General features: G+C 45.6%; 1 protein-coding gene across 1 annotated transcript in view; it reads left to right on the top strand.

Annotated features, from left to right (window-relative positions):
* The window catches only part of LOC138527749 (matrix metalloproteinase-18-like), a 39,716-nt gene that overhangs the window by 4,626 nt on the left and 12,293 nt on the right, over nucleotides 1-22,797 (top strand). The window contains exons 2-6 of the mRNA XM_069639035.1: nucleotides 1,424-1,674; nucleotides 1,760-1,908; nucleotides 2,487-2,612; nucleotides 5,840-6,001; nucleotides 17,681-17,798. Of these exons, the coding sequence (XP_069495136.1) occupies nucleotides 1,424-1,674; nucleotides 1,760-1,908; nucleotides 2,487-2,612; nucleotides 5,840-6,001; nucleotides 17,681-17,798 (806 nt within the window). The remainder of the gene's footprint in view (nucleotides 1-1,423; nucleotides 1,675-1,759; nucleotides 1,909-2,486; nucleotides 2,613-5,839; nucleotides 6,002-17,680; nucleotides 17,799-22,797) is intronic.

A 22,797-nucleotide genomic window follows, 5' to 3' on the forward strand; every position in this document is an offset into this window, starting at 1 on the left:
GGTTGCTCTCAAAAGCATGTTCAGGGCCCTTAATGCAGCATGACAAGGGGTCCTATGAAAGCAAAGGCGCTCATTACGAGTTGGGCGGATTTAACAGCGGTAAATAGACACTTCATTTGGAAGAATTCTGGCGGTGTCCAGATTCACCCACTGTGGGTTTGACGGAATTACAGCTAGCAGTCATTTCACCACTGTTAACTTTTTCGGTTTTTCTGTGGTGAATTTGAGGAAAAACCTTCAGGTCAATGCTGAAGGTTTTTCCTGACTTTACCTCTAAACTTAGAAACTGCTGGTGAAATGAAGTGGTGATAGTTGTATTGTAAATACCGCTTGCTTTTAAAATACCCCCTTGCTATGAACTGGGAACTCAAGCAATATTTACTTTATAGAGTTCCTAGAAAGTACTGCAATTGGTAATGCTGGGTTATTTATCCCATGTAGCACTATCTGTGTGCTCAAAACTATACACATCCGATGGGACACCAATCATAGCTATTTAAAATGCCACGCGTTTTTGCTGTTACCACGACATTTATAACGAAGCCAAATAAATAAGCATATATAATATGGTATCAAACCAGAGACCACATGTCACTACCCTCTACCAGGATGATGTGTACACGTGGCACCAGTCTGCTTCCTCTACTTCCTTCTGGAGGGGGTGGTACTGGTGCACAGAAAGACCCCCCTGTATTCTGCATGATCAGCGACTGATGTTAAAGAATTGGGAAAGCCACGTAGTGGGGATGTCTCCAGAGCCAATCCAGGCAACCAAAGGTAACTCGTATTGCTTTAAGATTGCCTAATTGGTTTTGGTATTGTCATTTTGCAGCACCAAATTGAATCTGGCTTCCAGTTCATTAAAATGCTTCCGCAGAGGTTTTTTTTAACTATCACCGCTCCAAAAAACAGTCATGTCAGGCACACTTAGATAGCTCAGTGCTCCCTCCTAGGCCCCAACATCAAGGTTTTCAGATGGACGCTATTTGGCTCAAGGTAACAGGATGCCATTTAGGTTTCCTATCTCCCACACATATGGGAACTTGATTAAAGTTCTGAGCAGTGATATGAAAATCCATGCTGCCAATAATGATCAAAGCGCTTATATGCTGAACCGTGATAACAGATAATCCACGTCGGCGGCACTATGCTGGTATTGAATAGTATTGGTGATAGCTCAGAACAATGGGTTGCCACATACATCAGAATACAGAAAGGGAAGATAGAGAAGGATCATATTTAAATTGACCTCATTGATGCTTATGCTTGTGGTCCACTGGGAAAAATCTCATTGCAGTATGAGCAGATCTAGGGCCGAATTGAACTAATAGTGAGCGAAATCAATTGTTGAATTCTCACAATAGCTTGCTAAATTGTGCCTTTGGTTTCAGAATGATAACAGACACGATTTTTACTTTTCAAGGAATATCTGAAACGCTTGTACCACCTCGACACCGGGGAGAACGATGATGCTCAATTCAGAGTGAAGAGCGCAAGTCCTTTCTCTCAAAAACTCCAGCAAATGCAAGACTTCTTTGGGTTGGAGGTAACCGGGAAGTTGGACGCACCCACAATGGACATAATTGGGAAACCACGGTGTGGAAACCCTGATGTGTCCAACTATGAGATCTCGGAAAGCCGCTCTAAGTGGGAAACAACCCAGCTGACATACAGGTAAAAGCCGGGCTTTGGGGGATGAGGTCCTGGTGATTCAGTTCTGCACTGCATGGGTAACTCATTTGCTGACTATCCGTTTCAGAATCCTAAACTTTACACCAGACCTGCCGCAGGCTGACGTGGAGAAGGTGATCCAGAAAGCCTTTCAAGTCTGGAGCAACGTGAGCCCCTTGAAGTTCACCCGGCTACATGATGGCACATCAGACATTGAGATCTCCTTTGTAGCTGGAGGTAATTCATAATGTGAATTCAATTGCCATGACTACAGTCAGCGTGGTGATACAGACGATTGCCACCTTGTAGGAAGGGCTGACATTTATTTATTTATTTGTTGAAACTTTTATATTGTTTCGGCCCTATCCAGAGGATCTTGAAGCGCTTCACAAAGTTCTTTAGACATACTTAAAAACGTACTTCCTAATGATATGTATGGTAAAGGCATGGAACACAAGACCTCTAGTGTCTTTGGGAGATCAGATTTTTTCATTCGCTAAGAGATACCAATGACTTATAAGAGCATAAGGTCCTCAGCGCTTTAAGGGTAAAGTAGCCACACTTCTGCACCTGTAAACATGAGAATTTCTGATCAGGTAACGGTAGATGCACTGATAGAATCCATGCACAAACCCACTTAAAAGGTGACTTTTATGCAGTTCTGCAAATCAAGAGATGCCCAGATCATCTGGAACTGCAGAGTTCCCATCACTGAAACCATGACCTTAGCAAGCCCTTCACATTGAAAGAACACTTCTCTGCTGCTATGTGTAGTAGGTAACAAATAATGATGCTTGATTGTCTATTTGGCACAGATCACGGAGACAATTCCCCATTTGATGGACCCGGGGAATTTTTAGCCCATGCTTTTGATCCTGGATATGGTGTTGGTGGAGACGTCCACTTTGATGAAGATGAAACTTGGTCGAAGGGGTCAGAGGGTATGTACAATGGCTCATCATTATCATTTGTGTGACTTTAGTATACTGAGGTAAACCAAAAGATCTGATGTCAGAAGTTCATGATGCCGTTCAAGTCGTATGCCAACTTGAACGATATCCATTTTTTAAGGGTACACGCAATAATATTAATTTAAGACTTAATGGTGGACTCACGGCTGATGCGGGTATGGGCTCATGTTCGTCTCCATCATGAACAGGCACAGAGAGGGTTCTCTTGGCAAAGGAAACCAAGGCAAAAAAAGAGTCTATTCATCTTTGAGAATGCCCCTTCTTCACCCACTCCGGTATTAGGCTCTTGAACAGGAGTGTTGGGACAACTTAGTCTCATTTTCGGGAGTCTGGCAATCCTGTAGAATGTAAGGGAATTAGTCCACCATGATCTATCACACGCTTTTGTTTTATATATTAGAATGAACATCTTCTCTTGCAATCCCTCCCTGACTTCTCTTTGAAGTTTTCCTTCTCTAGCCTAAGACCCTCCCCCTTTGGTACCTTCTTATTCTGACTCTGGGGCGCGTCAGAGGTGTTGCGCTGGGCGTATATATTGCTTCTGTTCTTCACATTGCCAGTGCCGACCTTTCACCGAGTTTCACTCCCCACACCTTTCCACCACTATTGCAACAATACAGACTCAGCAGTGCAAAGCTGTTGACTGTCAGATGGCTTTCAAGGAACTCCAGTGTCTCGGGAATCTGGGCTTAAGATTTCTACGTTTAGTGACAGCACTGGATGCCAGGCCTAGATTGCAAATGATGGTTGAAGTCGGCCCAAGGGAAGGAAGAGACTCAGCGGCACTGGGAAGTGCAGCCAACAAAAAAAAAGGTAATGGCCTGGTCTCTATGGGGAACCCAGCCGGACCCCAACTCCCCAAAGCTACCGGATGCATCCCTCTATGGAGTTATTTTGAAGATGCCAATGAAAGAACTTGAACACTGATCAGTTTTTAGGTGCATCTGTGAACTGTTGTGAACAAACACAAAAAGTGACTTTGCACTGCTGAAAAGTGACTTTGCACTGCCGACACAAATCCTGATTCATAGAACTGTGCAACGTGGATTTTTGCAGTGCCAAGTCAGTGCAAAGTCACCTTGTACTGCAAAAAAGACTATGCTCTGGGCATGCACAGTTCCATTAATCAGGGTTTGTGTTGGCAGTGCAAAGTCACTTTTCAGCAGTGCAAAGTCACTTTGAACCGTGCAAAAAATTCCATGAATCAGGCCCTTAATCTTTCAATTATATTAGTTGTTTTTTTACAAATCTGTTTGGGCTACCTTTGGACAGAAACGTAGCACGCAGCTTCCAGTTGTATTACTTTTCGAAAACTAGAAGAGCTGATTTAAAGAATTAAAGTCTTAAAGTCAGGAGAGGTGGCTACTGCATAAAATGAACAGCAAAAAACAGAAGTCAAAAAGGACATTCATAAAATGGTCTTTATTAGTTTTTGGTGATTGGTAGCACAGTCATCATTTCCAATGTGCTGTCATGTACAGGGTAAAAGGGGGAGGTCATTAACTGGACGAAGTACCGCATTCCAAACAGATAATTCATGGATTATTTGTGCCGAAAAAACCGGGATTGGTGCGCCCATTTGTTAAACAGGGATTTGTGGGCAGAATGGCGCACAAATCCCGTTTTTTTTCGGCGCAAGTAATCCATAAATTAATGTTGTGCGTGTACTCTTGTGCACCCGAAACCGTGTACTGCAGAAGGTGTCCCACAGCATGGACTGCTGGAGAGGTCATGCTTCTTCATGCAGACGGATGGCTAAACCCGCAAGCCACTTGGACACTTAACTGCTGAAACCGGTCGGAGAAGAGGGGACTGCCCTTGCTCTCATTTTGGCAATGGTGACAGTACCTGGGCAATTGATGGCATTACCCGGAGAATTATGTTAGCACCTGTGCAGTTCGTAGTATCCCCTGACAATGGTGTAAGTTCCAGTCCATTTGATCTTGATCCAGAGTCATAGTGCGAGTAGTTGGCATTTTGATGATAATAGTTCATGTATGTCAGCAATATTCAGCACATGATGCGAGTGCCAAAGCATGTCATTGCACTAACAGGAACATCATGTCAGCAGTATCTGGGCATATGGCGGCAGGAGCTGGCATATGGTGCATGCTGGGAAAATGCCTACACAAAACGCAAAAAAAGGGGGTTGTCAATGCTTGTTTTCAGTTTATTATGCTCATTAAATTATTTACATAGGTGAAAGTTAAACGCTTCTTTCAAATCATTCAGTAGCAAAGAGTTGGAGAGTTTACAATTTTGGACAGTCAGATAAAGTATTAACTAACAACCACATGCGAGGGCCTTTAACGAGGGTCTACGGTTACCATCCGGTTATTGCTATTAGCACCCGGGGTTTTCAGTTTTTCAGTTTTGTATTTTGATTCAATGAACAATAAAATACTTTCGTAAGATGGGTGCCATGGATCAGGAAAGTGGGCCCCTCTTCCCTTTCTATGGCGGCCACAGAGCAGCAGCAGTAGCGCAGCGATGGTGGGCGCTACCGGCGCTGAAGAAGAAATTAGGTACGTGGGGATGGGGGTGGAAGGGACAGGACATTTGAAAGGAAAGGGAGGGTAGGGCGAAGAGGGCAGAGCGGGGTGTGGGAAGCAGCCATCAGAATCCATGGAGCGTGGGTTTGGATTGGTAGATTCAGCCCACAATCCTGGGAAGCTGAGTGGTTCCTCCCCCCGCACCCCAGGTACTAATAAATATCGCATGCCTTGGTTGCCTATTGTTCATGTAGGGAACCATATCATATTACTTTTGCTGAAGAGAGTTGGGTGCTGCCATGGCTACCACACCTATGTTACAATGGCGAGACTGCACTGGTTGACGTCTCATTCACTAGAGTGCACGGCATGCAGCAGATGGGGTTTAGAATTTTACGTTGGCTAATATGCAACTTGGTGGGATGTTAGTGGTTTGAATAGGAGCCCATCTAGAAGTAAGGGTGGGGTGGGTTGAGAAAGATTTACGCTGGGGCAAACGAAAACAGTCCCATGGCATCTCAGATTTGCACCAGTTTGATTTTGCCATTTCCACAGCATTTTATTTTCGAGTAAATCTGGAGATACCTTAAGTGTCTCTAACTTGTTGGCATTCATCAAAGGTTGCTACTAGACTGTCTTAAAACATGTGAGTCTATATGTTGCAATGTCTAGTCTAAAACAAGTCTCATCTTGATTTTTCTCTAGAAACAAACTTGTTCCTGATTGCGGCTCACGAGATTGGCCATGCTCTGGGCCTCGCTCACTCCAAGGACCCCGGAGCTCTGATGTTCCCATTTGTTGTCAACATTAACACCAATGAATTCCAGCTGTCTCAAGATGATATCAATGGAATTCAATCCCTTTATGGTAAGCCTTCTCAAAACAACGTGTCCACTAGGACAAGGGTCTACATTATTCTGACAAAGGCAAGGTCTTTGAAGGAAAATACATTCTTCCAATGTCTACCTTAAATGGCAGCACAGTAAAGAAGTAAAGAGAGTCTAGATGTGTGTTGGGCCATGAGGATGGATTGCTTTGCTAAACTGTGGGGGCCTGATTCACAAAACAAATTTCAATGGGACTTTCCCATGTTAAAACATTTTTGTAAATTAGGCCCTAGGTCTTTGGTAAGTTAGAAGTCCTACTAATTAGTGTAACGTAACATGTATTCATACATGTCTGTTGTAATTAGTAAATCTGATTCTAGACTACCTATCTAGCAGGCTTTTAGTATGTTTCATAAGATAGGAAGCCTTTTGGGTAGTTATGAAACTCTGCAAATGGTGCTTTGTTCATTCACATAAGACTTTCATTGATTTCATTAATAATTATGACTTAAAAATACTGGTTTGGGTATGTTAGACCGAAAATAAAATGATCATGGGAATCCGACCGGAAAAAAAAGTGACTGCATTAAACATCTGATCGCAAGATGTTCGGCATGGCTTTCCGCAACAACACATATTATTTGTTGTTCCACCCCCCATCCCCCACTTACTTTTTAGCTGCCCGCCTGTTCCACTTCAGCCCTGCTGCGTCAGATCCGTCCCTCTAACGCAGGTCGGATCCGACGCCGCTGGGTCCCTTTTTCTTTTTTTCTTTTTTTTTTCCGGTCCCCCACCTCCAAAATTGAGGAAGCGGGGGACACCGCTGCAACCCCCCAAGGCTAATCCATAATGAGCATGTGGAGCGGGGGACACCCCCGCAACACCCGCTCCACATGTTCAGTATTTATTAGCCTAATTGTTTGGTTTTATTCGATCAAATGTTACTGGCCAAATTCTGTCAAATGTAACATTCGGTCAAATAAAACTGAACAATAATACTAATACCAAAATACTCCCTTAAAATCACTTTTATTATTTAATGGGAACAGTTCATTCAATGTTCTCATTGACCACCGTATATGCAGAAAGCAGATTTGTTCCGGTAACAAGTACTCTGTATATAGTCTGAGGCAGTCAAAGGGCCTCATTATGGGTTTGGCGGTAGCTGTGTCCTTATTAAGGGCACGGCTACTGCCAAACTCGCTACCGGCCCCGGCATCCGCGGATGGGCCATTACCGGCCCATTACGAGATGAATGGGCCGGTAATTGCCCATTCACGGGTGCTGGTATGGCCGGCCTCCCGATCCCCATTCTGCTCCATGGGGCAGAATGGGGGTCGGGATCATGGTTGCACCGGCACCGTTAATAACGGTGCTGGTGCAATCATGAGTTCTGCTCGCGGGTGCCGGCCTGCACGCGTGGTCAGACCACGCGTGCAGTCTGGCACCGGCAAGCAGGACTCGTAATGTGGCGGAGAGGTAACAACAGTGCCGGTAGCACTACCGGTGCCGTTGTTGCCTTTCCGTCGCATTCATAATGAGGCCCAAAGTTTTTCCTTACCGTCTTGCAGCTCTTCGTCGCCATTGTGTCAAAGATACTGCCACATAATTATTGTGATGTGTTTCTCAAGATCATCAGTGGAGAGGGGTGCATGGATGGTTAGGAGTTGCTCATATAACTCCATTCTTTTTAGTACCTTTTTTCAAAGTGCTGTTTACAGTCAGATGGAACGTTCAGCGGATCAGCATCACTGATTCATTCAACTTTATGGGGACTAAGTGACCTTTCTCTAAGAGTGCATGAAACATCACGGTGTAATTGTTCACAGCAAGTGTGCTCTAACAATTACACAGGGTGGTTTCCGTTCAGAACACACACATCCTTCTGTTGTATGTAAATGTAGGCAGGCAATGAAGAAAATTGCCTTCCAATGCTTTAGTTACTGCACCTTTCAAGAGAATATAACAGTTAGCAGATGATAGCAGTGCGTTCTGTCGAAACAGGTTTGGAGACTCCTGCTCGGTTGCAAGACTTTGCGACGAACATTAAGCAGATGTTAGAGCGAAGTTAATATTTCTGGCCCGTAGACAATGAACGTGGTGTACAGCTGCTCATTGCTGATGCCACATGTCTCCTCCCTGTAGAGCTTGGGTTTGCAACCTTTGGCTCTCCAGATGTTTTGGATTACAACTCCCATTAGCCCGATCCCAGTCTATGGTGAGGGGACATGGAGGTGGTAGTCTAACATCATCATAATCACACCTGGAGGCTGACAGGTGGCAGACTCTCACCCTGGACTATGTCTTATGATTGGGCTGACTCTTCATCGCCATCTATGGGTACCCGAAGCAGAGGAAGTATAGAAATGAACGTTAAGCGTGGCTGCACGATAGAAATGGCAACAGTCTCGAAATAGAAACATGTACTAATCCACAGATTTGCAATTCAGTCACCTTGGGCTCGCAGATGAATGTGAATGTTTAGGGCATTTCTGGTTACTTAATCACCTATGAGAGTGCTCCCTATGTCTGAAGTAATTTTGGGCTCCCCCTTCATCAGGGAGAGGGGGCTCTGCATGTGGTATCCCCGAAGCAATAAAAGCTCTCACCTCTTAAATGGGTAATAGCAGTGCCACTGTAGGCAAATGCTCCTGACCGGAGGAGCCCTTAGCTCCTCACTCTCAAATGTGGCAATGGGTCACTATTGAATGAAGGACACATGGTCTCCTCATTCATGGTGGAGCCCTTAGCTCCTCACTCTCAAATGTGGCAATGGGTCACTATGGAATGAAGGACACATGTTCTCCTCATTCATGGAGGAGCCCTTAGCTCCTCACTCTCAAATGTGGCAATGGGTCACTATGGAATGAAGGACACATGTTCTCCTCATTCCTGGTGGAGCCCTTAGCTCCTCACTCTCAAATGTGGCAAAGGGTCACTATGGAATGAAGGACACATGTTCTCCTCATTCCTGGTGGAGCCCTTAGCTCCTCACTCTCAAATGTGTCAATGGGTCACTATGGAATGAAGGACACATCTTCTCCTCATTCATGGTGGAGCCCTTAGCTCCTCACTCTCAAATGTGTCAATGGGTCACTATGGAAAGAAGAACACATGTTCTCCTCATTCATGGTGGACCCCTTAGCTCCTCACTCTCAAATGTGGCAATGGGTCACTATGGAAAGAAGGACACATGTTCTCCTCATTCATGGTGGAGCCCTTAGCTCCTCACTCTCAAATGTGGCAATGGGTCACTATGGAAAGAAGGACACATCTTCTCCTCATTCATGGTGGAGCCCTTAGCTCCTCACTCTCAAATGTGGCAATGGGTCACTATGGAATGAAGGACACATGTTCTCCTCATTCATGTTGGAGCCCTTAGCTCCTCACTCTCAAATGTGGCAATGGGTCACTATGGAAAGATGACACACGTTCTCCTCATTCATGGTGGAGCCCTTAGCTCCTCACTCTCAAATGTACGTTCTCCTCATTCATGGTGGAGCCCTTAGCTCCTCACTCTCAAATGTGGCAATGGGTCACTATGGAAAGAAGGACACACGTTCTCCTCATTCATGGTGGAGCCCTTAACTCCTCACTCTCAAATGTGGCAATGGGTCACTATGGAATGAAGGACACACGTTCTCCTCATTCATGGTGGAGCCCTTAGCTCATCACTCTCAAATGTGGCAATGGGTCACTATGGAAAGAAGGACACACGTTCTCCTCATTCATGGTGGAGCCCTTAGCTCCTCACTCTCTAATGTGGCAATGGGTCACTATGGAATGAAGGACACACGTTCTCCTCATTCATGGTGGAGACCTTAGCTCCTCACTTTCAAATGTGTCAATGGGTCACTATGGAATGAAGGACACACCTTCTCCTTATTCATGGTGGAGCCCTTAGCTCCTAACTTTCAAATGTGTCAATGGGTCACTATGGAATGAAGGACACACCTTCTCCTCATTCATGGTGGAGCCCTTAGCTCCTCACTCTCAAATGTGTCAATGGGTCACTATGGAAAGAAGGACACACCTTCTCCTCATTCATGGTGGAGCCCTTAGCTCCTCACTCTCAAATGTGGCAATGGGTCACTATGGAATGAAGGACACATGTTCTCCTCATTCATATTACGTGCTGATTGTTGCACTGTTTTCAATTAGAGTTGCATAGTAAATTTGCTGTGTGACATGAAAAGGAACAAATCTTGCCTCTAATTTTCACCTTTCACATTGGAATAGTGAAGTAACTTACCTTTAGCTCCGTGTTTCGCAAACAAAATGAAAAATAAGTGTGTGTGCACAATTATATTGCCTTCGTTCAGCATGTCACTTAGTAATATGATGCAAGCCCCGTCACACGGGCAGAACAAATGGGCAAACTCTTTATGATATCATATGCTATTTATAGCGCACTTAATACCCAGAGGTTTCTAAGTCCGTGTTGTCTTGCTTCCAAGGCGAGCACGTTGCCCCTGAGCTATCCGCCCGAGACTATGGCTTTGGGCAAATCCTGTTATTTATTTATTTATTTTATTTAATGTGTTACAGTTTAGCTAATAAACTTTACACATGAATGACAACAAAATACAATAATAAGATTAAGATTACACAACTAAGTAAAAATTAACAATGCTAATAACAATAACAATAAATAAATAAATCTAGCCTAGACACAATCATGCATTCTAAGACCTAAAACAACCTAGATCGTCCTAAATCAAACCCTGTGGGAATCACATCAGAACTCACCAGGATACGAAATACTGACAATATTTGGGAGAACGGTTAGCAGTTGGAATTCATAGTTACAGGATTCACAATAAATAGATAAATAAATCTAGCCCAGACACAATCGTGCATTCTAAAACCTAAAACAACCTAGATCGCCCTAAATCAAACCCTGCGGGAATCACATCAGAACTCACCAGGATACGAAATACTGACAATATTTAGAAGAGCGTTTAGCAGTTGGAATTCTTAATTACAGGATTCACAATTACAGAGTCACGCATGGCCCAGGAATGGTTCTAGTAAAGGTGTATCCCATCTCTGCACCTGGGTGTAGATAATGCTGCCTATTCAGATCCTAATGCCCAATTTTCCCTCAATGACCAACCAGATGTTATATAAAGCAGTAAAAATGTGGATATTTTCGGAATTTAAGCAGTGATGCCAAAATAATGCCTTAGAGGATATTACAGAGTCATGCGTATACTTTCCCATATGTTGATATATTATGTTTGTCATACTACTGCATTGAGTCAGGACATGTCTTGCTGTCTCAAGAACATTATTGATTTTACACAGTCTGCAGATCCTTAGTGTCGACAGCAGTCGATCTCTCCGGCCCGTGACCCAAAGGGTAGGGAGTTGGCCCAGTCTTAATAGGAGTACAAAACGTCGCAATCTTCTGCAAGGGCATAAGTTAAGGTAATCTTGCGGTCTCATATATGTATACAACCTAAATTTCACAAATTCATAACTTTTCAATGCACTGAGGTGGGCAAAATTTTCCAACCAATCCCACATATCTATTCGCTTATCTAGGGCTCTCTGAACTTGCCGGGTATAGTCCCCTTCACGATACGTCCATCCTATATCAGCGAGATATTTTAACATTATAGCAGCGGGTGAAAGGATATTTTGTTTTTTACATATTTCCTTATCCACAGCAGTCAATATTGAATTTGTTGTACCACTACGCATTTTGATAAAAAACCCTAGTCTCTTTTTCATCACTGTAGCTTTCAATGATGGTATGCCCAATTCTAGGCGTAAAATGGCCATTGGAATTCCTGGGGGCAGCCCCAAGACCCGCCGCCAGAATTTCCCTTCTATAACTTGTAGCCAGCTAAGATCTAGGTCGAACAAGGCCTCTAGACCATAGGTTATCATGGGAGTAAAAACCTGCACATATAGTTGGCGAGTGCCCCATAACGTGAAACCTCCTTGCTTGTTGGTAAAGTTCGCAACCAGCGATGTGACCTGTGCTGCTCGCGTCATCCGAGAATGTTTGCACATGGTATAGTCACCACTCGGTTCGAAATCGATACCCATATACCGATAATGTGGGGCGTAAGGGATTATGTTCTTACCCACCATAAGATTTACACGTGACACTCTTTTATTAGTAAATCGCAATACCTTAGTCTTGTCCAGATTGATAGTGAGGCCATTATGATTCGCATAATCCCACAATGCAGTGGCCGATCTGCGTAGGCCACTGATTGTGTGATCAAAAATGACCAAGTCATCTGCGTAAGCCAGGACAGTGCATACCAGCTCCCCAATCTTAGGTGGACAGTTTAAGACGGCCGTTATGGCCACTGGTATGTCATAAACATACAGGTTATATACCAAGGGGGCCGTCACACAGCCCTGTTTCACCCCCCTGTTCTGCAGCACTTTGTCAGTCAGGTGTCCTTCTTGGTCTAATTTCAGTCTGACTGACGTATTGTAGTGCAGCAATTTAAGGTAATACAGGATGCCTGCTGGGCACCCCAGCCCGTTAAGTTTAGCCCACAAACGTTCCCTAGGGATGGTGTCGAAAGCTGCTTTAAAATCAATATATAAAGCATATAAAGGTGGTGCCCCTTTGCTGCGTGCTTTAGTTCTCAGCAGGTTCATGACCATTAGATTGTGACTCGTTGAATAGCCTTTCCTAAATCCACACTGGAAGATGGACAAAATGTTAGCCCTTTCTACCCACGATTGTAATTCCTCAAGCAGTAAAGAAGCAAACAATTTACCCGTTGTGTCCAGCATGGAGAGGAGCCGATAATTAGAGGGATCTAGGCGATTGCCCTTTTTAAAAACAGGTATCAGTACTGCTGTTTGCCATGAGCTCGGTATTTGCCCCTGTAACATTATCTTTTTGAACAGTGTTGCTAATAAACTCGCCCAGAACTCGGGCTGTTTTCTCATAACTATATTGGCTAGGCCGTTCGGACCTGGAGCTCTGGACGGTTTGAGCGTCTTTATCTTGGAGATTATGGCCGTATATGAGATATCAAAGGCCAGATGGGGAGCCAAGGTTATCTGAGGGCCCAATTTGTCACTCGGTAGTTTTGTGTTACAGGCAAGTAAAAACTCAACCCATATCTCAGCTTTAATTGGATTAACCATTTGGCCCTTCGATGACTCCCTAGTTTCCCCCAGAAGTGCCCAAATACTACGAGTGTTTTTAGAACAAATCGTTTGCACTAATCTCTGGTGAGCCCAGGTATTAGCGACAGATTTAATATTTTTAATAATACATCTATATTTATTTTTGATTTTCCTCGCAACCACTCGTAATACATCAGACGGTCCTAACTTTTTCTTGCTCATACGCAGTTCCCGTCTCAAGTCCCTTTTGGCATCTCTAATCTTATTATTATAAGAGCAGGGCCCACCCTCCGGTCTATACATGCTAGTGGTCGGAACCAAAGCATGTATATGAGAGAAGGCTTTTATCCAATTTTCTATGGATTCAATAGACATGGAATGGAAATTGGGTAAATTTGGCCATTTATCCATCTCGAGTGCCAGTGCAGCCTGATTAATGTTCTTAGCCGACCATCTAATGTTGGAGCCTGATTTATTCGCGTAGACTGTGCCCATATTGCACTTGTCGAGAGCTCTCTGTTGTATGTTTAGTATACAATGGAGAGCTGAATGATCGCTCCATTTGTTTGGTGATATAAACATATCTTCTACTAAGAGCAGCATTTTAGGGCACATGAAGATGTAATCCAGGGTACTACTATATAGCCCATTGGACCAAGTGTGTTTCCCCGGGTAGTCACTATTCGTGTAGCCATTCAGCATTTCCAGATCCCATTCGTCAAGCAACCGACGCCAACGAGGTCCCTCGATGTCGGTTTTGATATGTGTTAATAGATGTTTCTCTCTTAACTTGGGGTTTTGAGGATATTTCCCTGTCACAGCAGGAATACGACAATTAAAATCACCCACAACAATCACTGCTCGGTTACCAGGTAGTACAGACCAGGAGGCCAGTAATTCATGAAGGGCTTCTTGAATAGGTTCACTAGTTCCCGCGTGCGGGGGATTATATATATTTATCAACAGGAACTTCCCCTTATCATCCTGTGATCCATATTCAACCTCTACTGCCAGCATATTATCACAAACATTACAAGGTATCTGCCTTGAGGGCAGAGAGCTGATCACACCTATCAAGAGCCCTCCAAACGGTCTCCCTTTATCGCCCTTCTTAGCATAGGATTGATAATTCATGTATCCATCAAGTAATAAAATGTCCATTGCCCATGTCTCCTGTAGGCATGTCAGGCTATGTTTCACAATAAAATTAACCGACCCCTCCGACGACAACAGATGAGCAAATCCTCTTGTGTTCCACGATAACAATGTCAAATTTCAATGTTTAGGTAAAACCTCAGGAAGAGATTCCGCGAGCCATTTTAGGACCAACTGAACATCAGCAATTTCAACTTTCTTTCCTTTAGGTATCAAGGGGTACTCCACTGGTATGCCTGGCCCACTTATTTCCACAAGTTCGGCACTGGAGTCCACTTCGTCCAAGTCTGCATCAACCTCAACATCCACAGCCCTCAGCTCTTCACGGTATTTCCTAAGCATCTGTGCGGTGGATATAAATTTACAGTGAATTGCAGACACACAGGGGTTAGGGCCTTTTAATGGTTCCACAAACAGGAAATCATCTGATTTTAAGACGCGTAGTTCAGGGACCGAATGCAGACGTATTAGGAACTCTGATCGTGGCAGCCATCTACGTTCGCAGGTTTTATACAGGTTTTTGATCAGGCAGATTCTGTTCCCTGAGAGATCGGGTCCGTCCATAACTGATCTACCGGGAGAGATGATGGTACTAGTCGGGGCTGGTTCAGATTGAAGTACCAGGTCAGGGCCCCTGATCCGTGTTTCCTCCTCCTCTTGAAGGTCGGCCTCAAATCGTTCCCATTCGTCTGCCTGGTCCTCTGTTTCATCCACGGTCGGCAATCTTTCCACATCATCAGTCGGATCCACCGTCACTGGTTGATCATATTTGGACGGCGAGACTAGATTCGTATCTTGATGAGTGATAAGCCAACTGCAGAGGCGACCTTCTCCAGAGCCCATCTTTTTCTAGCTCTGGCTGCCCTTTTTTTTGCTTTTTTTGAGCGCCCCCCAATGTGCGCCGTCTTATCTTCTTTAGTTCCTTGCATCGTATTTTCCTTATTCTTTTGCGCTTTCTTAGCCAGTTTGCGTTGTTTACGGGAATAGAAGACTGACTCATTCAAGTCCTCATTTACCGAGGAATCTTTGTCAGGTATCTTATTTATTTCCTCAGCGATACCTATGGCCTCCGATAGATTGATTTCCGCCTCTTCCTCCTTATTCTTTTCTTCTATTTGTGTATTAGGCAATGGGTTAGTATTTGTAAGTATCCGACCCGTCATTTGGAGCAAAATTTTGAGTGCAAATTGAAGGGAGGCCACTGAGGAATGAATCTCTGCCAGTTCCTTTGCCCCAGGGAACAGGGTGGAGAGATTTCCTTCCTCTGACTCCGGACCATCTTCCATAGAAACCATTACTAAATTAGGGGAGGCTGACAGTCGGCCCAGAGGTATCTCGTGGCCTATGATGTTATCAGAAGATGACATAGAATTATTCTACTGTCGCAGACCTGTGTCTTCCAACGGCCTGAGGATCTGGGGAGTCATCCCCCGCTGGATACTCAAACACAGGTCTAACAGCGAGTTGTTATCTATGTCGTCAAAGTTAGTGGAACTCATTGGGTCACCACCCCTATCATCCGATGAGACGGGGTCCTCAATGATCGTAGAGTTAGTTTCTGTTAAGGGAAGGGGGGCAAAGAAACCAGTTATGGCTCCCTGTCCCGAGGGGATGGATATGCTGGATTTTCCCTTATTATTTATTTTAGATTTTCTCATCTCATCGTTCGTCAGGGTTGCCACTTCCAATTGTTTCTTTGTCTTACGCAGATTGTACTTATTTTGTGTCATTTTCTTCCCTGGCGCCATTAGGTTTATTACAAAGATCAAGGTGCCTTCTCTCTAGCCAGTTTTCTAGATTTTGCTGCACCCAGATCCGAGCCAGATTTCAACACGTAACCTGCACTGTCCTTATTAAGCTGAAGAGGCGCAAAGCCAGCTGTCACCAAATCGTAGCGCCCCTCAGGCAGGCCCTCAGGCAGGCACTATGCAGGTTCAGCACACACTCCCAGATGGACTCCTCACCATATGGTGGCTGTACCATTAAATCAAACCAAGGGAGGGAGACTGGGTATAAAGGTGGGGGGGACAGGTATCTAGGGGAAGGGGGGGAAAGGGGCTCAATTTAAGTGAGTAACACTGCTTGCTAGGCAGTGTAATCACTGCAAGTCAGTATAGCTCCCCCCTGCACTTTTTCCCCATGTGCTGATTACCCACCGCAACCTCTATCCGCTCCCACACCGAGAGGAGTCACTCTCCCACGGGCGTCCCGCGGCCGGTGAAATGCTCAGAGCAGGCAGGCTCTGCGAGCCGCCTCGAACGCCGTGACCAGCGCACGCTGACACTCCGGCGGCTCCCGTGTGCTCCAGCTGGCTTCCCACCAGGCTTCCCGCAGGTGGAGGTATCCTGCCGCGGCCGCGGCTGTGCGATGAACGCCCACAGGAGCGGACAGGCACCGCGAGCAGATTCGTACGTCGTCGTACGCTGGCAAGCGAGGGCGGGCTCAGGCAGGCTCAGTCTCAGGATACTGAGGAAAGGACCCAGAAAGAAAGAACGTCCGCGTCCGCGTCGATTCAAGCCGACTCAAGCCGCACCTCGTAAAATCGTAACGTCACAACGATTGAGGCCGCCTCCGAGTCACTGAAATAATTTCCTGTTATGGCCAGTCCACATTTTACAATCAGGCAAACACATGCTGAGTGCATTTGCTTAATTTTTAGCACTGGTGCAAACGTTAAATACTCTGCTTTCTAAAAAGTTCACATATTTTAACAGGCACTATCCTTTTCAGACAGCATCATGAATTGTAATGTCACAGTTAGCTTGCATAGTGTTCACAAGTATGTAGCACGGTTCCTCGTCACTTATGGCTAGTTACTAGCTCCTCTATCAAATGTATTTCCCCAGCTGATCTGACTATAGCAGCTTTCTAGGATCGTTCTGGGCATTTAACAGCTACTTTAATGCTCTACCCTAGGGCAGGGGTCTGAAACCTAAGGCTCTCCAGATGTTTTGGAATACAACTCCCGCAATCACCCACCATTGACTAGGCTGTCTATGTCTGATGGGAGTTGTAGTCAAAAACATCTGGCGAGCCAAATGTTGGAGAGCACTTTCCCAGGGTAGGAGCTTTGCACATGCAGTCCGTCTTTGAGATGACTTCTGAATTTAATGGGCCCAAACTGAGGATGTACTTATGTATTAAGAAGGGGCCTCCTCCATCGATGCACCAGAACCTCACACTTGTTTGTCTATTCCATATTCTTTTTTTTCTAGTTGTCTTTATTTTTAAGATGCTTCGACGTCAAACCCTGATTTCGTTGATATTTTCAAATTAATATTACCTGTGGCAGTGTAAATGCCTTCCTAAAGTGCAGGTACATGTTATCGACAAGTGATGTGATATGTCATACAAACTCATGGATACCCGGTGCTTGGTGAAATGGAAATGCCTTTAATATTCTAATATAACATATGCAATAAGTACATTCCAGACTTTGCTTTCCTTTCCTCCCTAGGGTTATCAGTGAAGCCTGTTCAACCTACAGGGCCCACCACTCCATCAGGCTGTGATGCTAATTTAGTGTTTGATGCCATCACCACCCTCAGAGGAGAAGTGTTGTTTTTTAAAGACAGGTAAGCCTACAGTTTGCATGACATTGCCGCTATTATAATAATGTATAGACGAAATCGTGCCATGCTAACACTTTCCATCTGTCCTTCTGATGAGTCTTAGGGATGGTGGTCACAGTGAATTGATAACAGTACACCCTTACCGCCAATTCCTTGTGAATGGTGGGCTGTAACAGATATGTTTAATCTATCTGAAAGTTGTGTCCAGATGTGTCCAGATGTCCTCAGAGCTAGCACTTGCCATTTACCACAGGGAATGAAAAGTGAAAGTGATGTAGTCTGCAGAAGGATTCTTATATAAATGCTGCAGGCAGGACCCCCCACCATTGGTGCAGACCCCACAAAGCTGGAATGCACGTGGGGCCTCACCCACAGTGGAACCCAACCACTTGCTCTAGCAGAAAACACCTGAAAACAAACAGGTTTACACAAGCATTCAATGCCCAATGGACTTTAGTAGGCTTGCCTCCTGAATACACAGCACTGCAGAAGACGCCTACTTGTCTGATCGGGCCATCACTCTGTACTGCCATTTTGGGTTTCTGCATCCCAATTTGTTATCAAGATAAAGGCTCAAGGCAACATCTTTGGCACTGCATACACATAATAAAATACATATCCTTAAGTACGAAGATTAGTGGTTACAGTAAGGCAATATTAGAATTCAACATAAGCGAACTGGAGAGCTTCAGGGCATTGTGAATACATTTCCAAAGTTCAGACTCCCTGATTCAAATCTGAGAGTGGTCATGGAGTGCTATACGCTTACAGATCTGGCACAAACATGCCTCGTACTGTACCGTGTCGAAAAAGCTGATAGATTCTTACTGTACACTGGCAGATGTAACGTGGCCCCTGATTGGCCAGACTGTGGAATATCTTGCCTACAGCAGGTTACAGGATCCAAGACTTGATGAGATGGTCTATATTGGAAGGTTCTATGTCATGACTGGTATAGCCCTGAGCAGAAGGGCTGCAATGATATCTTATTCACTTATTTATTTAGCATTTGCTAGGCGACTATACAACAACATAGAGTTTCCAGGCGCCACAAGACAAAGTGAGGAGGGAACAAGGGGAGTAAATAATAATGACAAAAGACAGTAAATATACAATTGTGGTCCTTGTAGCATTCGGACGTGCAAGTGCAGTAAAGTGAAGTGCAGGAGATAGGGCAGGGAGGGAAGGGAACAAGGTATGGGCAAGTGCTAGTGAGAGCCTGGGAGGGAAGTGCCGAGGGGTGCCAGGGGAGGAGGCTGCTTGCAAGTGCAAGGGTGGAGGAATCCCAGGGTGGGGTGCATAGCCACCTAGATGGAGGCCCATATGTGCAGTGCTGGGGGGAGGGCACTGGTGTTGACTTGGCAGGGGCCTGGTAGCCTTCATGGTAGCATGAAGGTCCAGGCCGTCAGTCTCAGTGGCAGTGGGGCGATTAGCAGGGAAGGGAAAGAGGGAAAGAGTTATAGAAAAGCAGAGTTTTGAGAAGTTTCTGGAACTTAAGGAGGTCCGGCTCAAATCTGAGAGGGCCAGGGAGGCTGTTGCAAAGAGAGGCACCAGCCAAAGAGAGAGACCTGCCCCCCACTATCTGCTTGGAGAAGTGTTTGACAAGCAGAGAGTTGGAGTTTTAGGAGCAGAGGGCTCTAGTAGGGAAGTATTTAGGGTGAGAAAGGTGGAGATAGCATGGCCCCAGGCCTCAGAAAGCCTTGTGGATGATGCAGAGGGTCTTGAATTTGATCCTCGATGCCACCGGGAGCCAGTGGAGAGATCTTAGGGCTGGAGAGATACGGTCCCTGAGTTTGAAGTCAAGGATAAGTCTTGCAGCCCTATTCTGGATTCGCTAACGGGGCGAAGAGAGATAAGAATGGGGAGTTTAAGGAAGAGGCTCTTGCTTTAGTCCAGGCTAGAAAGGACCAGAGCTCTGGAAACATTGAGATTCTGGGGAAAGGTAGAGGTCAGGGAGAATGCCTCGGAGGAGGTGAAGCTGGAAGTGGGCCTTCTTGGCAAGGTCCAAGATGTGAGTGGTAAAGCAGAGAGTGGAGTCGAAGATGACCCTATGGTTTTTTGCCTCACGTGATAGTAAAGGTAGATGGCCAAGGAAGGTGACCAGAGGTTAGGAGGGAAACAGGGAGCAGGTGTCTCAATAAAAAGGATCTTTGTCTTACTGGCATTAAGGCAGAGGTCATTAGCTGCACACCATAGTGGTCAGACAATCAGGGATGATGAGGAGGAAGAGGAGGTAGCGGAGGTAGTAGAGGGAAGTTAGAAGGAGAGCTGTGTATCGTCAGCATAACACTGGAAATGAAGAGAGAAGGAGACTATGAGGTGAGTAAGAGGGCAAGATAGATATTGAGGAGCCATGGCAAAAGCCTTGGGGGACGCCACAGGTGGAGAGTGAAAAGGTGGAGGAGAAAGGGCCCAGATGCAATTGGGAGGGATGGTTAGTGAGGAAGGAGGTCATTCAATCCAGTGCCCGGTCCGTAATGCTGAAGGTATCACAGAGCCGTTTTATGAGGCTAGAATAGTTGACTGTGTCAAAGGCAGAGGAGAGATTTAGGAGAATGAGGACAGCAGTAGAGTTAGAGTCAAGATTTGCAAGCATTTCTTCACAGGTGTTCAGGTGAGCAGTGTATGTGCCTCTGGATGCCCAGTATCCAGATGGATGGTCAAGGAGGTAACCAATGAGTTCAGTATGAAGGATCAGTTGGAGGGGGACCAACTTCTCCAGGAGTTTACCCACGAAGTAATAATAATAATAATAATTAGCCGGTCAGGACGAGTTAGAAGACAGCTTTTTCTGGAGAGGGTGAACAAGAGAGTGCTTGAGGGATAGAGGGAAAGAGCCAGTGGTGAAGGAGTGGTTACAGAAATCGACAGGAGCCAGGGCGACAGAGGAGATGTTGTCCTTAATGGTTCTAGGAAAGCAGGGGAGCACCTGCTTGGATGAGAACTTTATAGAGCAGGCAACTTTAGAGACCTCATCGGGTACTATGGGAAGGAGGGAAGAGTGTCGGCGGGGTTAAGTGGGAGAGCCAAGGGAGGCAGGAGAGCAGGAGTGGAGGTGGGGGTGATGGAGAATGAGTGCAGGATGTCCTGAGTTTTAGATTTTAAGTGAGAGGCCAAAGCAATGCAGACAGCCTGGGAAGGAAGGAACGAGGTGAAGACTGCAGTTGTATTGTTGAGTTCCCTGCAGATTTTGAAAGGTTCAGCCGTGTTGTTAGTGGTTCCAGAGATGCAGGCTTGGATGTGGGCCCTCTTCTTGGAGTGAATAGAAAATCAATATTGCCTTTGGAGCAGGTGATAGGCCAGTTTGTCAGAGGATGAACCCGAGGTCTGCCACTTCTGTTCAGCAACTCTACACTTAGGTTTCAGGAATGCTAGGTCAGAGTCATGCCAGCTGTTGCACTTGAAGGCAGGTTTCAGGCAGATCCTTATGACGTGGGCAAGGATGTTGAGGGTGTTAGAGAAAGAAAGGTGCAGGTTATCGAGGACAGAGCCAGAGAGAGAGTCAGAAGCAAGGGTGGGAGGAGGATGAAAGTGGAAGCAAATGCAGTGACTGACACTCGCTTCATTGGTCAAATGATGGCAAAGGAGACTTGCAGTGCAGGGGGCAGCTCAGACAGGGGACCAAGTTGCCCCTAGTGGGAGGAGGAAAGGAGAGAGTGGTCAAACCAGGAGAAGTGGGTAGTGACTGTGTAAGAGAGAAGGATTTCTGCATAGATGAAGGCATCCTTAGGGGTCAGACCGGAAGGAAGAATAGTGAGAGAGAGTTAGTTACACAGGTCTCAGAACTATGAGGTGGCTGAATCAGGAGAGTCGAGGTGGATGTTGAAGTCACTGAAGAGGAAGAGTTTGGAAGAAGAGGTCAAGAGGGAGGAGATGAGGTCAGCCCATTCAGAGAGGTAGAGAGATATAGGGCCGAGGGACCTGTAGATGGTAGCGAGGGCGAGTGAGGAGGTAGGAGAGTCCCTGAGCCTACAGATTAGGAATTTAAAAGAGGGGTAGTATTGAGTAGGAATAATAGAAGCGGGGATCCACTCAGGGAAAATCAGGGCCACTCCACCTTCAGGTTGGTTGGGTCTGGGTTTGGAGAGGATTTTATAGCCATCAGGAAGGAGAGTATCAAGAGCAGTGACAGAGCTGGCATTGAACCAAGGCTCAGTGATGGCTAGAACATCACAGTCAAAGTCTTCAAGAAGGAGACAGATGTCAGAGGAGTGTTTGACAGCAGAGCGAGTATTCAGGGTAGCTAAGTGAAGTTGGGTACCCCTTTGAAAGTTTTCTGAGGGGGAGTTCAGGGGCATGGTATTCCCATTGGTGTTGGTGGAGAGGGCTGAGGAGAGGAGGAAGGAAGAGTAGCAGTATAAGGGAGGAAGTTAATGCGAGAGGGCAGGTGCCAGTCAAGGAGGAAGAGAGTAGGTTGAGAACCTTGGGCCCATGATAGTGCCATTGTGATAGACATCATTAATAATGCACCTAGAGGATGAGAAGTATGCCAAGAGTACTTCTCCATCTAGTGCCACCATTAATTTGTGAAGAGGTGAAAGGGGAGAGAGTAGAGACCAGGTGGGGAATCCATAGGTCCGGGGAGGGGACAGAAAAGAGGATCTCAGTAAGAGTTTGCCTGGAAGTAGCATTGACGTAGGTGCCAGCAATAGGTATGCCTGGATTAGAGACCAGCAGAATCTTTTTTCAGCTTTTTTCTTCCGGACTTCTTGAGAGGGATAGGATAGGTGATAAGAGTAGCAGTTAGAATAGATAGGGGGGATGGAGAGTGCCATGATAGTGGTGAGGGGGGAGAGAAACAGACAGGGGGCTGCACTGTGCACAAATAAGCTCACCAGGCGGCCTAGCAGGCAGACAGGCACAGATGAAGGTGGTCCTTTAAACAAGATATGCACAGAGTAGAAGAATTTTAAGAACCCAGACTGGGTGGACACTAAAATGCAGCAGAAAATAATCAATGCACAGGTTAAGAGTCTCATCTAAATTGGACTTCTCAGCAAAA

This window comes from Ambystoma mexicanum, chromosome 7q (genome assembly GCF_040938575.1).
Source record: "Ambystoma mexicanum isolate Mex_15411 chromosome 7q, UKY_AmexF1_1, whole genome shotgun sequence".
NCBI classification, from domain to species: Eukaryota; Metazoa; Chordata; class Amphibia; order Caudata; family Ambystomatidae; genus Ambystoma; species Ambystoma mexicanum.